General features: G+C 35.0%; 1 protein-coding gene across 1 annotated transcript in view; it reads left to right on the top strand.

The window, feature by feature from the left end:
• Positions 1-17259, top strand: part of LOC126759194 (pituitary homeobox homolog Ptx1) — an 80312-nt gene that overhangs the window by 44915 nt on the left and 18138 nt on the right. Inside the window, exon 4 of the mRNA XM_050473888.1 lies at positions 9236-9489. Within this exon, the coding sequence (XP_050329845.1) occupies positions 9236-9489 (254 nt within the window). The remainder of the gene's footprint in view (positions 1-9235; positions 9490-17259) is intronic.

Here is a 17259-nt window from a genome sequence, read left to right as displayed (position 1 = left end):
GTAAGCATAGATCGTAAAAAGGGAATTTTTCACATATAAATGTGATTTTATCGGAACACTAAATATATTCAAATTAAAGCACTGACAAGTATTCTGTCAAAAATTGAAACACCGTGCACAATCTTAATATAAGTCGACAAGTCGTCATAATTTGACATTATCGAAGACTCTATGATTGTATATTTATCTATTTTAATTCAAATGTAAATCTTATCACGCGAATTTTATGTCACCGCAGTCAGTTGACATCCTTCGGTCATATGCCTGCAGACAACTTGTGACTCGCTCTAATACCAGACACTTACCACAGACACTGTCGCTGTGAATCATTTTATATTACGCCTTTACTTACACTTATTTAGGAGTTTTCCATTTTAAAAGCATGTTTATTTATGGTAAGCAAAATTTTATTTTTAATACATGTTGTATATTTGTTTATGCAACTAACTTACTAACACAGACTGCTTTATGTCATACCAAGTACGGTGGCCAATAATGCATGAAAACACAATAGAATAAACATTTAAATAATTTTATTTTTGTAAGTGGCCAGTGAAACTTTCGACAACGTTTCTATACGCATTTTGTCTATAAATATATAATAAATACATATTGTATATACGTTCATAAAGATTTTATTATCTATCAGATTCCAAACCTTAGGTTAATTATCAAGTTGATATTTGTAAAGCCACGAATCATCTCACTTGGACACCTAAGAACTACGGTCCGTTGTGTTGCCAAAAACTCCTCATTAAACTTTTGGATCAAAAAACCGTCGCATATCGATTAAGCGTCTGGAGTCTGCCACGAATTTGTTGCCGATAATATTAATTCCAGCAAATTCGATTCAATAGAAAGTCTCATTACTGAGAGCAATACGAGTAAACCTAAGTCTAACAAAAACTGGAAAATGGAGAAGAAAATGTATAATATGTATATGTTCCCAATCTTTAACTTCACCGCATGAGTACCAATCAGATAATGTACAGTTAGAACTTCTATCATTGAGGCAAGATGTACATTGCTTAGAACAAGGCATTTAATGAAGCTTTACATTAAACTTTGGGTCAAAAGGTTCTCACTATCGCATAGATTCTGGTTGATAGACTTGCACTAGAGTGCACTGTATTGCCGCTTTGCTGTCGGACTCAAAGCACATCTCTCGGAATGAAGCTACACTTCGAAGCAATGTATTTACTGCCTGCCGTATGTTGCTCATCACTGTGAGCTCATCAGTTTTGCAGAACTGAATGATTCCGCTATGACCAGACTCTATTGCTCTTGTTAGTTAAGGTACAGGTCTTAAATAATCCACACACTGTAGTTGCCGCCCTGCTGTCGGATTGCAATCAAACATGTGTAATCGAAGATGCGCTTCGAACATCCACCAACGTGGTAGACCCGAACCTTTCATTGCAGTTGGTCCCTATACTATGAACGTGCTGCTCTGCAAGGAGTAGGTAGGGAGAGGATTGGCAACAACTCCAAGGCATGCAACATACAAAGTTACCAATTGGTGGTTACAAACTTAAAAGGTTTAAATATGTAATCAACCTCCCAACGGACAAACTCAGGCTACTTGTCGCCTTCTACACTGGCCATTGTAAGATCAAGAAGCACTTAAATACAAGGTGCGTTCCAAAGTGAACAGGAATCTAGTGGCCTCTGGTGGCGCCATCTATACGTCGACTAGTGCGTTAGATTCTGCTGTCTTTATTGATTGTCCAGTGAGTCTCATTTCATGACATTTAATCGATTGGAAGTGAAGTTATTTCGTTTTAAGTGTCAGTATGTTTGTGTAATCGGTGCGAAAATGAGCTTCAAACAAAGAGCCAAAATAAAATTTTGTTTTAAATTTGATAAATCTTTTACCGAAATCTTTTAATTGATGAAACAGTTATGGTCATGAGGACATGTGGGCCAATCAAAATCCGGGATGACCGGAAATTCCAACGAAACTGTGCGTGAGTTCATCAAAAATCAGCCGAAATCATCAGTGAAATTCATGGAAGTGGAATTGAACATCTTATAGACAGCGATGTATCGCATTTCGACCTAACATTTGGGCTTACGAAAGGTGTGTGCACGGTTTGTTCCGCACAAATTGACTGACGACCAAAAATTGCTCAGTATCCAACATTCGAAGGACGCTTGTGATCGATTATTTGACCAAAAATTACATTTTAACCGTTAACCACTACCCGTATTCACTTGATATGGCACCGTGCGATTTCTTCCTTTTCGGAAAAATGCATTTGCCCATGAAAGGAAAGCATTATGCAGACGTAGAGCCCATTCAAAAGGCTTGCACCGGCATACTGGCGGTCATACCGGCCAACGGGCTAAAACACTCGTTCGACATGCTTTTCGACCGTGCAAAACGCTATATTGAAGCAGAAAAAGACTATTTTGAAAAAAATAAATTGATTTAGCCGAAAAAACCATTTGTTCCGTTTTTTTTTTTTTGAAGTCCTGTTTACTTTGGAACACTTTTTGTATATAACATGGGCCTAGCTTCTTGTGAGAATTGCCGGTTCTGCGACAAGGAGGCTGACCCTCAAGAACACCTGCTAAGTAAATACACAGCAGCCTGTAGGCACAGGATAAAAGCCCATGGATCCATATTTCCAAATTGAGACCGCATCGCCTCAATAGCACTAGCAGTATATGTATTGGAATTTATCAATATGCTGGGGCTAAATGAGTCATTGTGACTTAGGAGGGGGCACAATAGACCTTGGGTCGCGGTGCAATCCTCTTTTGTTCATCTAATCTAATTCAGTTTTAATTTAGATTTAATTTAGATATCACATCAAATTATTCGATTTCTGGAATAAGCATTTTCAAACCGAATCACTTCGTTTTTATGTGAATATGAATGCAAAAAATTGCTGATTTCTTACAAAAAAAAATTAAATTAAAAAAAGAATAAAAAATAAATTAATTAATTTCGGAGATTTTTATCATACACAATTTTTTTACAAAATTTCTACTTTCTCAATTTACTCGCCAATATACATCTTGCCGTCGGTTAAACGACACCGCATTGATTTGCGAATGCCAGCGGCAATTGTCGAAGCAAATTTTTGTATAAAATGCGCTGTCACGCCATGCCAACAAAACAAACAACCGACAGTCATTTATTTCGGCGAATAATACGAATTAAGCCATACAATATACAACAACTGCAATAATAAATGTACACACAAATTCATGCATACATACATATGTACATGTAGGAGAGTATAAAAATAAAAGTGCGAGTAATCACATTAAAACTAAATAAAATGCCAACAAATTATCATTACACTATGGTATATACATATAGGCATATATGTATGTATATGTGAATAAAAGTATGTATGTATGTTTGTATATATAGTAGCTATACCTGTAAGTGTGTGTATTTACACCTATGTGCGTTAACGCGTATTCGCTTGTTTGCCAGCGCTTATCACCGCCAAAAATATTTCGAGATAAAATTTGTAATTTATAACAATTTCATGCAACACATTAAATATAAAGTGACGGTAGCCAACGCGCGCTAATGCCATTACCAAAAAATCACAATCCTTTGTCGGCGAAAACGCCTTTGATTTTGACTTTGGTTTTCAGCATAAAAAACATTGAACGGCTGCACATACACCATACTATGTATATACATACAATCAAACATACTTACGCACATACAAACATGTAATCATGCATACATTCACATATATAGACATACAAACATTAATTTGTTGCTATTTAGTTTTTTGTTTTTGTTGTTGGCCACACTTAGTTTAGCTGATTAGGTCAGGCGTAAAGCGACAAATTACTGAGCCGTTATTGTTGTATTAGACGGTACCTGGTAGCACATCGTGTGGCTCCACGCAACACCCAACGCCACCGACGAACAGCGAATGATCGATCGATGATATATTTGTTTGCTTTTTTCTTCACTTTTCTCAGTTTTTTTTTGGTGCTGATGAGGTGGGCTGAGCGGGCGGTGCTTTTTATGGTGTATAAGTTTGTAAAAAGGGTGGCGGGTATAGGCACTTATGGCGCTGACAGCGGCAGCGTTTGAACTTTTCTGGGTAGTAAGGGCAGTGAGGGTGATTTTAACATTTATTTATTCAAGTTATTTTTGAATTTGCTTTCATTTATATTTTTAAGTGCTAGCAATTACCTGAAATTATAAAAAATGCATATACATATGTATATATATATAATATACATATATGTATGTATGTTAGCACGGTTATGTCGTGCTAAGTAAATACCATTTTAAGTGACTGACCTGACTTCCTTCTGCATATGCTTGTTGCTGAGTAAGCTTTTTTTCTTCACGGCAGTGAGCATATTCGTCATCTGCAGCTAATTTTATATATGATATATAACTGTATGTGCTCGCACGGACAACTGGTGATACTCGTAGTGATAATGATAATACGGCTAATTACGATTAGCTACTGTATATTGATTAACATTTTAGCATTCGTTTTGTGACGCTTCTACAATTTTTTTAATATAATCGCTTTAGTTAGAATATGTTCGTATGTACATACATATATAGTTGTAAGAGTACCGAATTTCCGACGGCATTGCTTATCATAAGCAGCAAAATTGCTAATAAATGCTTAATCGAAGGTGAAAATACATTGCAGTAGACATTAATAAATCATCTAACAACTTATTAGTGGCGAATAAAAAAATATTTTGTGTTTTATAGCTGAACAATTTCTTTGGAGACTTTTCCATTGCCTTTGGCAATAATCCATGCCATGTTTGGTTAAAATATTTGCTCAAATGAAAACGCTTTCCACGCAAGTACTTGATTCTGATCGTTCAGCTTGTATGGTAGCCATATAATATGGTGACCCAATATTGAGAATTCCTCTAGATACTATACAGTTGATTTAAACATACCCATGGCAAGTTTGGTCAAAATATATACTCAAATTAAAAAAATTTTCTTGCAAGCACTTGACTTCGATCGTTCACTTTGTATGGCAGCTATATGAAATAGTGGTTCGATATTGGCCATTCAGACAAATGAGCAGCTTTTTGGGAAATAAGAGATGTGTGAGAAATTTCAAATCGATATCTCAAAAGCTCTAGTCACTCAGCGTATATACAGCCAGATAGACGGGCAGACAGACATGTCTAAATCAACTCAGCTCGTCATGCTGATCATTTATATATATATTTTATAGGGTCTCCGACGTTTCATTCTGGCTAGGGTAGGTTGGCCTCCTATGCAGGATACAAAAACTCTTGTTACTCTTGTTTTTTACAATGCATACTTACACATAATTTGCCATTTGAGCCCTTCACAATGGCAAACTATTGATCTATCCACATACTCTCCTCTTGTATCGGATTCCACTCAGTAGTTTGTCGGGTAAAGTGGATGTCTGACGACGCACCTAAGCCTAAAATCCGCTAAGTATGCTATATTATGCCCACTCTGAACCACCCTGTTATTCCAATGAAATTCATTAATATAATTTACAAAGTTTTAACTGTGCATCATTCAAAACATCGAGAAGAAACCCTCGATCAATATTTGCGTTCTTCTTCTATCTTTTAACAGCTTCTACAATAACCATTGTATGGTGTTCCCAGTCTGCTGGTATGTCTGCCAATGATCTCGTAGCACTTTTATTAGAGTTCTTATGCCATTTCTCTTGAATTTTAATAGTCAGCATGTGTGGCTCATATTCCATTCATACCACGTTGTCCTTCATGTTGAGCAAGTTAGTGATTGACGCCACCGACCCTCAGCTATTTTTATAAATAAGTTTCTTGATTAAATATCTACAAGTAGCCAGCGGCATGTAAATTCCGTCTTTTCTGGAATCTAATTGTAATGTGATGTTTGCTTTGGCTAGTTCCTCTACTTCACAGTTACCAAGGATATCACTATGTCCTGGTACCCAGTGCAAGTTTATCGTGATATTCGATTGACGAATAGATCAAGACATTCTTTCACTATATTTGATGAATCCCTTAGAAATATTAGTGATGCTGCTTGGCTATAAGTACTTAGTATATGTGGATATATCCCTTGTTCTGAACACACTCTTTGTCAGAACAAGAAGACTTTCTTTAATTGCTGTGATCTCTGCATGGAAGACACTGCTTTGGTCTGGTAGACGGAAGGCGATTCTGTTAACAAATTCTGCTGAAAAGATACTATCTCCAATTCGATTATGTTGTTTCGACCGTCTGTATACATACATATATGTATACTTATTCCTGGGTTCCTGAAATTTAACGCCAAGGAAATATTTACCATAAGCTATTAAAAAAAGTTAAATTTTTTTTTACAATTTTAATTAAAACGTGAACCATTTCAAACCTAAATAAGTTTGACTTACCTTCAAAAATTCATATATACTTTTTTTATTTTAAAAAAAAACTTTAAAAAGGAAAACAACTGTCTAACTAATTTTTCACATAAGTTCACTGGCGTAAAAAAGAGTATCCAATGTAAGAGTGGAAAAAATGTTCGCTGTACTGAAATTTAGAGGTTATTTTAAGGAATGACTATATAAAAAGGTCTAATTAACGCATTTAAAGGCAGTTTTCTTATTCGAAACCCACAAAATAATATTCAAAATAATATAAAATTCATAAATTGTCCTAATCATAAAATATTAGCATACATTAAAAACAACCGTTAATCCGTTATACTGCCAGCAAAATATCCAAAAAAAAAATACCTGTACTTTCTTCTTCTTCTTAACTGGCGTAACCACAGTCCTTATTCGTTTGCTGTGGTCGTCATCAAAAATAAGGTCTTTCACCCTTGGCAGTGGCGAACGCAGGAAAAAAATTTGGGGGGGGCGGGGGGGGGTTGTTTTAGGTAAAAAGACAATGTTTCATTATTTTATTCACAAATTGAAGTCTAATCTTCTTCTTTTTGGGCCATAACATTTAAAATCTCTTCCTCCGTCACGTCTATATCTCTATGGATATTCAAGAGAGCCATTCCGTTCAGGCGTACTTCTCCAGTTTTATTTCTTAAATGTGTTTTAAGCCTGCGAAGTGAGGAAAACGAGCGTTCACTTGAAGCGACAGATATAGGGATTGTTGCTCCAATCTTTAAAAAACGATGCACTAAAAAAGTTTTGGATCTCTTTGTTTGATTTAACCAGTTTCTGAAAATATATTCAAAATTTTAGTTAGAAAATATAATCTGAAGAAAAGATTTTTAACCTTTTCCACATTCTAAATTCAGCAAATGAAAAACAAATAATAAGTAAAGTTGTGTATCTAATTCAGACCAGTTTTTTCTGGTTGTTTTTATTAAAAATATAGAAAATGCAAATAGCATAATTTTTTTTAATTTAAATTTATTTCACAACAGTTTGCTCATGGACGAAAACTGAAAGTCATAATAAATGAGTTTTTATTTTTCCTTTATTATGATTAACAATAAACTCTAAAAAAATAATAGAAACCTTATTGGTGACTTTTCAGTTCAGAACTAATTTTCAAAAGAAGTCCATTTTCGACTCACAACTCCCCTTAAATCTAAAAAAATCCAGTTCAGCAGCCACAGAGTTATAAGGCAAGCTCATTACTTTGAAACAAATTAAAAAAATGTCTCTGTCCAGTTTATATTTTTCTGCGTTTTTTAATTGGCCTACATTCCCACAACTTTTTAATACTATCCAGATACAATAGGTTTGTTTTTAGTTTAACATTTTCATAGTTTCAAAAAATTAAATTCTATCAGCAGAAAAGTTTCAAAATAGGCCGTTTGTGACCAAAAAAGTATCAAATCACAAAATTTAGAAAAAAAAGTATCAAAAAAGATACAATTGTATCAAAACGGCAACGCTGTTAGTGACTAATGTATTCATTTATTTTACATATTCATACATCGTCGGCAGAAAGATTGCATTGAGAACAACAAATTACAACTTTTCAAATGACTATGTAGAATTAAATTCTATTATTTAAAAATTCAATGACTTTGGGGGGTTTTAACTCCCCAAATCCACCCCCCCCCCCCCTGCGTTCACCCCTGACCCTTGGCTAGTATAAAGTTTTATACCCGTCATTAATATAGCATACAGTAAACCAAGTTCAAATAATAGTGCTGGTTTTTATATAAAAATTTTTAATAACAATTTGAAAAGTTTAAAAACAAAACTAACCTGAATCTAACTGAAATTATAACTGAAACTCGCTTCAGTTGTAAATAACACATACAAAACGTTCCTGAAACCTTAACCAGCTACAAGTTGTCCCACACAATCTAACCTCCGTCAGCACCTTCGACAAGTCCCACCCTATATATGTATATACAAACATTTACCTATACATATGTACATATACGTATATATATACATATGTATATGTATCCGATAATAATAAGTGTCGCCAATACCGATGGCAATGGCCAACTCCTCTGCTATTTACAACTAATAAATCGATTTATTTACACACATGCATATATACTTTACTCGATTTTTCTCACCTCGCTCGCACCGATGCGGAAGGCGCCGACCATACTTACTTGCCATCTTGCAAGCAAACAATAACAACAATGTATAATCAAGTAAGCGAAGATAGAACTGTTAGCGCTGTCATTACAACGATTTATGATTACCTTATTACTTTGTTGATATAATTGTTGTTGGGTGCTTGTTGTAATTGTTTGTTTGACAAGCGTCTCATGAGTGTTGGCGAGTGTCTCCGTGAAAAAGTGTCTGTCTGCCGGCACTTATGGTTATCATAGGTAAAATAGTTTACATTACATGAAATGTTTGTTGTTGTATTTCGTTTATGCCGCCGCCGATAGAGTACAACAAAAGCAAAAAAAACATGTGTAATCGATTTGTACACTTTGGCTAATAACAGTTTGTACAATTTTGTGTCAACAAATTATTTAGTATCAAAGTTGAGTGTGAAAGTGTGAGAGCATGTATGTATATGTGAGTGTGTGTGTGGGTGCAATCGAATGCGTGTAAAGTTCCCATTGATACACTTTCCAAGCGATATTAAGGTGCATATGCACAAACATATGTATATGCATAAATACATACATATTTACATACACACTTTTCATCAGTGTATACATACATACTTTCATGCATACATACACATGTACGTTTGTATATTTATTGCACATATTTGCTTGCTCTCATATTTATTGAGTTGGCTCTTCAAGTTCTACTTTACTCTTCTCTTCTAAATATTTTTAATTGCTTTATTGTTGTTTTTGTTATTGCAGGTAATCGTTCCGTCAATGAGACCACAATCAAAACCGAAAACATATCAAATTCCGGTCATGACGAACCGATGACAACCACCACAGATGAGCCGAAAAACGATAAGAAAAACAAACGTCAACGCCGCCAGCGCACACATTTCACATCACAACAACTGCAAGAGCTGGAGCACACATTCAGCCGGAATCGATATCCGGATATGTCGACACGCGAAGAGATCGCCATGTGGACAAATTTGACCGAAGCACGCGTTAGGGTAAGTCTTAAATGCTGACAGATTTTCCTATGTTGTTCATATCAGATTATGAGATATAGTAAGTTAGTTGAGGTTATGCGGGTGATCTAGAGAGATCGCACGTGATATACATATGTAGTCCTTTATGAAGCCATAGAAAAGAAGAACTCTATAAATTAGCAAAACTCTTAGTAGTCAATACAAATTTGCACAGGCCTTTAATTTCCACTCTCTGACCTGCCAAGCCGGGAGCAGTCTAGAAGAAAGTATTGAGTTGTTTGCACCTCATCTTCTTCCATTCAGTTTCTGCAGATGGCATGGACGCCAATAGTGCAATGTTAAAACTCCGATGAAGTTCTTAAAGTTTCAGTTTAATTCAGCTGTTACCAAAATCTACCCTAAACTTGAAAAGCATATATAGTAGAGGCGCGCTAATCCGGACATGGCCTAATCCGGATTCCACTGTAATCCGGAGAGGGTTAAAAAACTCAAAAATTCTATTATGTCCCTTGTAAACCGGACCGAAATTCTCTATTCGTATTCTCTAATCCGGATCACATATTTATTATTCACTACATTCGCTTTTATGCTTTATTGGTTTAAGTTTTTTTTTTTTTTTTTGGAACATGTGTATTATTTGTTATAATAAACAAACAGAAATTTATAAATATTTTTTCATAATACATAGTTCTGATATGTCTTTGGTAATCCGGATTTCCTTATATTCCGGATAGGGGCCGGTTTTAATTGATTGATTGATTGATTAACGGGCCTCTACTGTAACTGTACTCATTGAATACCTAGTTAAACGTTTTGAGAAAATCTTGCCAGGAAACAAAGAACTGCAAAAATGGATAACGCAAGTACTTTCAGCCTTAGAAACCCTCGGAACTTGCGATAAGGATATATGTACATACATATAACCGACGATTCATACTCTTCTTCATGACATTTCTTCTTTTTGATTGTAACAAAGTTGTAATTTTTCTCGACCAAAGAAAGCATATAATTTTTTATAAAAATTTTACAACTTTTTTCAAAGTCTAACATTTTGTTTTTTCAAACAAATCTTCTCCAAACCAATTCTATTGCCTTAAAATTTCAAATAATCTAGATTTAATTAAAAGTTTGCATCAGTATAAATTATGTACAAACATACATAAGTATGCCATTGCAACTTTCACACCAAACCTCACGCCCATCGTCTTACCACGCACGAATCGAATCGCGAGAGCGCTTTAGCCAACGACAACTGGTCACTGCATAGCCATAACTTTGCACCAAGCTCCCCATTGAGAGTTTTGTAAAATGTGTGCGGAGTGGGCAACATTCACGGAGCGAAAACATAAAATCGAACAACGGTAAAATGGAAAACAAATTTAAGCGCGGAACGAGTAACAAAGCGGTGTTGCATGCCACATGCGCGAAACGCCAATTTATGGCAACATTACGGCCAACAAGCTGCAACAGCCAGCAAAGCACAAAAAGCCAGCAGAATTGCAGCCGATTGCATGCACATCGGAAAGGGACAGCGGCAGCCAGGGCGGGATTGGGAGTGCAACCACAACACTGGCAATGCGAAATTCCACCGCAATGCGCGAATAACCGAAAATGCTGTCATACTTTATGGTGAGTATACAACAACTACAAGTGTGTAACGCCAACGCAGCGGCAGAAGTGCGAAGCTGAGGCGGGTTAGCGGCTATAACGGCTAGACTCTGCAGCGCCGGCTTTGCAAATAAATTCCGAAAATGCACACAAAACCCCACAGCGCTTAATCTGTGCATGAGTCCATGTGTTGCTGTTGTTGTTGGTGTCCCAGCTGTTGTTGAGCTTATTACGCGGTTATTTGCGCTGCCTTTTTTCGCCGGCTGTGTAGTAAAAATGCCAAAAACAACGAATTTACGAGTTGGCAGCCATGATGCAACAACAACACCAATCACCAACAACGGTGTGTGCGAGTGTAAGCCACAACCACAACAATCAACATGGTGGCTTTTCAATGAGTGTAACTTTCGGCCAGTGGCCGAATGGTAGCAGCCCAACACGAACAACAACAATAAGAACAAATAACAGTAACGAAGTGGCTTGTGCTCTGCAAAGTTATTGCGGTCAATGTTCGTGCTTTGTGGCGTTTTTTGCGTGCGTACACCGTGTGTACCGTTATTTGCGCCAGCACATAATTTTGTCCCCACCTTCGACAATACACCATCACCACCGCAAATTTATGCATTTTTAATCGGTTCGGCATATAAAGCGTTTAATAAATATATTAAAATATTGTGTGTATATACATATGTATATGTACATATATGTACATATTTATAAATGCATATACATACATATGTATGTATGTATGTATCTATACATGTGGATTGCAAATGTATGTGTATATTGAACTCGTAATTTGCTGGTTTTCTGCTTTATTATGCACTCTCACAGAATTTTCGATTGCAACTGTCACATTTATAATTTGCAAACGGAATACTTGTATGTACATACATATATGAGCAATGCGTGACTCGGAAAATTATTGCTCATTTGCGGTTTTTCGGCAATTGGCAACTCGTTGTTATTAAGTGCGAATTTATTTACATTTTCCTCATTCATATGGTTCGTATTGGGTTTCTGGAATTTTTAAAAAGAGGTAGTATCATCACTACATAGAGCTATAAGTTATAACGCACCGATAATAAAGCGTTGATAATTGTATTTTCGTAAACCCATTTTTATATGAGATTCAACAACGATTGTCTGAAAGAAGAGGCAACATTTATGTTTTTAAGCTTTTACAAAGTATTATGGTAAGTTGTGAGTCCCCAATAACTTCGGTTGTATCAAGGCTTTCACAAAGAAAGATGTTTTCATACAAGAACTTAGTTTTGAAATCCAGTTTGTATAGCAGCTAAATGATACAGTGGCTCGTTCTGAAAAAATTCTTTCTAATGTTGTAACGCTGCTTTTTATAATAAGCCATGACAAAAATTAAATTTAAAAAAACTGCAGGTCGGCGAAGTAGAGACTGATGAAACAAAGGCTTGTCCTGGTATGCAGGATATATATCCTTTCCGTGACCTTAAAATTAAAATTTATCGAAATCCGTGAAGAGTAAAAAGTGTAGTTATCGCACTACGAAACGTTTTTGAAAAAAAAAATTTACAAAATAGTGGAGGTTTGAAAAAAAGTTTCGTATTTTCCCTGTTTTCTTGTGGTTCGGAATTAAAAATAAAAAAAATCTTTCGAAAGCTCTTCGTACTGTGATACTATAATGTATAAGAAAGCTCTGTGTAAAATTTCACGTGAATCAGTTGAGTAGAACTTGAGATATCATGCACACCGTTTCTGGAAAAGTAGTTATGAGAAAAACGAGTTTAAAGTTTGAGAACTAGTCGCGCGCAGTCGGAGTCGGAGTCACAAAATGAGCTGTAACTCGGAAAATAATTTGAATTTCGAAAAATCCTCTTAGGGACATTTTCTTGAAGGGTTATACAATAAAAATATGCAAAAAAAAATGATTTTTTTTCGAATATTTAAACCAGAATACCCCCTTAAAAACACAAATTTGTCAATTCATTCTAGAAGCAGTGTTGCAAATAATGCATTAAGAAAATATTTGAATTAACATTTTTTAATCTTTGTAATCAAGAAAATCTTAGTTAAAAATTATTTTCCAATTGTTTATCCCAAATACCGTATTGAAAAAAAGTATTAATTTAAAACTTATATCTGAAAGTGAAAAAAATGTATTTAAATTTAAATAAAATAAAATAAAAAAAAATATTTTTAAATTTAAAATTTTTGCGCTTGCGTACTTCGCAATTCATTTGAATTTAAATTAAATAAATAAAAAAAAATATTTCTAAATTTAAAATTTTTCCGCTTGCCTACTTCGTATTCTATTATCTTGAACCAGAGCCCGCAACGAGCCATCATCTTCACCTAGCGGCGGTCAGCAAACTTACACAATCAAACAATTTATATTTTATCAATTTTTAATTCCGATTTTGTTAATAAAATTTAAAATTAAATAAAAATTTTTAATTAGGAATTAAAACAAAATTAATTAATAATTAAAAAAATTATTTAAAAATTTTTAATTAAAAAAAAAAATTTTAAAAATTAAAAAAAAATCAATTGAAAATTAAAAAATTCTAGAGATATTTTTTCCCCTTTTTTACTTTAAAATTAGAATGCTCTGTTATTAGAACTTAGTCCTTACAAAGGGTTTTTTCTTTTGAATTAATGATAATTATAATAATTAGAAATGGCTACCCTATTATGCTTCTGAATAATACTAGAGTTGTCAATAACACTAATCTACTTGATCATTTTCCTTAAAGGGTTACATGGGTTTACGGGTTCCAAAAAGTTTTTTTTGTCTTATTAAATTCTACAACACCTCTAGAACATTTTCCTAAATTTTCAAGCTGATCCGAGTAATAGTTTCGGAGATACAGCCTTGAGAGCTTGTGCCCTCATGGCTAGTTAGTGCGCCGTCTTTAAATGCGTTTTTCTCGAAACTGTGTTTTTGAAGTCGGATGGCAAGATTTATCGAGAATCAGAATATCAGCCGATATTCTTGGAATTTTACACAGATACAATTCTTAAAGACTTGGACAAAGGATTTTTTTTCGATTAAACTATTTGAAAAAAAAAAACGTAATGACTATTACCACTATTTTGCCAATTTTAGATACAGATCGATCACTCGTAGTCTAACAAAGATCTACGCATTGTTTCAGCAATTCTTCCATTTCTTCTTCAAGCTCTGCATTAACGGATCATTTTAGAAAGCAAAAATTGAGTTGAAATCGAACTGAATATATTGATTTGGATTTTCATTAAAAGATAGGCGTACAAAAATCATATACATATGTATGTTACTTTTCGCTGCATTATTATACATATGTATGTATGTAGTTGGAATGAACGCCCACCAATTGCACGGCTATGTCTCTTCTTTTAATAGTTTTTTTAGTAATTTTATATGCAGAAATAAATATTAAAATTTCCTTTAATACACTAACTTTTCCATACACAAAAATAAAATTTCATTCAACTTCTATTATATCATTTGTTTCTACAGGCAAATACACCTTTCTCACATCCCCTTTGTGCTCTCATACATTCATATATGTACCTTTATTGAACTCTAGCACCCCTCTCGCTTCTATTTCGTGTGCGTTCATTTCCCGGTGGCGTCAATGTTTGCACGCACTTAATCCTTTTGTATACAATATCTGATAAATTTTATTGCCGCTATTATTGCAGTCAAAGATTCATTTACATTAGGCAGATCTAACACACAAAAAGTGGGATGTGCACACAGAGCTCTACAATACTTGCTCGCTGCCTTTTTGCATTTTCGGTTGCTGCAACATATTAGATCATTAATTTCAATGCGGTTTCTAATTCATTAAACTATGCCGAGGGTCGCCAGCGCACACCAAAAAAGGGGTGCCAACGACAAAGGGAGCAAAACTGTAAACTGGGTGTATGAAGCCGCCTTTCTATCTGCCACAGTGTTGACAAATTACCCACCGCTGTTTTATTTTGCATTTGTATTAGGCATATTATTGCTACATTTTGCAGCCCGAACTCCCTGTGGTCTTATCAAGCGAGGTAAAGCATCTATGTAATATGTGCGTATGTTTGTATGTGCTATGGGTAATGGGTCCATAAAACAGGCTGTCTTATGAGTTGCTGCATACTTTTTACCGTTATGTGTGTGTAATTGTGTCGCTTTTAACGGGAGTTGACTTGTCATTATTTGGAAAATATGTTTTTATTTTTGGCATTTTTCGGAACACATGTTCCAATTGACATAATTTCGCATCATGAACTTGATCTAGATACAAACACTAACATACAGACATGTATATACTGAGTTAAATTGCGCTCATTGCGGTTTCATGGGGTGCATTGAAGCATTTGAGCGCCTTGAAGCGAGCGAAAAGCGCACTTGTTCGTGGCAGCATATTCCAAGGACAACGGGCGAAAATTGTTGTATTGACATTGATTGTGTTGGTAAGTGCGTGGACGCGGTATTTTATTGCCATTATTGCAGTAGATTAGCTGCTGATATTCATGGCACTAGCTCTATATGTGCCTTGGTAGTGTTGTTGGTGGTGTCATTTAACTCTTGTCTGCCACAAAAGCGAGTCAAGCGCGCTTACCATTGTGCTGCCATTGTTGTTTTTGTACATGCTTATGTGCGTATGTGTATGTGTATAGTAGAAATTTAGCCATATGCGCTGCTACAAATTTGACGGCACCTTGGCAACTCCGCCTTTCAGTCATATTTCCGTTTTCTTGTCGCTTTTGTGCATTTACATAAATAAACCATGAAATTTGCGTCATCATTAAATTTGTCAAATGCAAATTTTATACCCTGAACAAGTTATATTAAGTATGCCAACAAGTTTGTAACACGCAGAAGGAAATTTCGGATACCATATAAGGTACATATACATATGTATACAGCTGAGCTCAGATTCTTTAGCCATAGTCTTAGAGATATCGATCTGGAATTAGGCAAACGTGCTTCTCACCCTAAAATGTTGCTCACTTCTCGAAAAACGCCGATATCGGATTACTCTACTATATAGCTGCTATACAAACTGTCCGATCAGAATCCAGTCCGTGTATGGAAAACTTTTTTAGTTGATAAGATATCTTCTAGAAATTTGGTATTTATTTATTTTTCATTGAAAACGCTACACTGCGAAGATACTGCGAAGAAATTGTTAAGATCGGGTCATTATAACATATCGCTGCCATGTAAACTGGCGGATCACAATAAAGTTCTTGTATGGGAGACTTTTTTATTTGAAATATATCTCCTCAAAATTCGATATTTATTATTACCTTAGATATTGCTACCATCTGCGAAGAAATTGTTAAGGTCGGCAAAGTATAGCATATGGCTGCCATACAAACCATCTGATCAAGTTTTTGTATGCATAATCCCTTTATGTGATAAGATACATATCGACACGAAATTTCGCATGCATTATTCTTAAACACAACGTCACAATCTCCGAACATATTGTTCGGATTTACTATAGCATATAGCTGGCATACAAACTGACCTAACGAAATCAAGTTAATGGCCTTTGAACAAATGAATGGGTATACATTTTTATAAAAAACACACCTGTGAAGGATATCAAAGTTCAGTGTAACCGAAGTTAACGCTTCTTCTTATTATTTTGTTCTCATTTGCATATTTACATTTACCGTGCGCTAACTCTGCATCTGCGAAATGCATCGATGAAGAGTACTTTCTCAGTCAAAAAAAATTTATTTCCTTTAGCAAGCTAGCGAGGCAGATGTTTTTTATTGTTGTTATTCATTAATTGCATTTTTATGATTTTATGAGAATTGCAATGTCAATGCATACGTCAAATTTTCGCTTTGGCGCAAATTCATTTAGGACACATCAATTGATCACTGCAACAACGCTTTCGTCAATTAGCTGATTGAGTAGCGATTTTCTAATTTTATAAATATTTTTTTAATTGCATAAACTTACACATAGTTGAAGTTTAAAGAAACCCCTATAAAAGTACGCATTACGCCATGTGTGCCTCTGGCGGTGTCGCACAACTTTTTTTCATAACAAATCGAAAGCAAAACGGAACTCTTTATGCCTATTTATTTTCATTTAGCACTCCCTTGTTGTTGTTGTTGTTGTTATTTTATATTTTTTGCCGCTTGTCTTTTTTGATTGATAAAGAAGTGTTGTCACTTCTGAAATGCCATCAGCAATCATCGATCATCGCCTTGTTG

The sequence above is a fragment of the Bactrocera neohumeralis genome, chromosome 2, assembly GCF_024586455.1.
Source record: "Bactrocera neohumeralis isolate Rockhampton chromosome 2, APGP_CSIRO_Bneo_wtdbg2-racon-allhic-juicebox.fasta_v2, whole genome shotgun sequence".
Taxonomy (NCBI): domain Eukaryota; kingdom Metazoa; phylum Arthropoda; class Insecta; order Diptera; family Tephritidae; genus Bactrocera; species Bactrocera neohumeralis.
The sequence above is the reverse complement of the archived record's forward strand: the minus strand, read 5'-3'. Positions and strand labels throughout refer to the sequence as shown.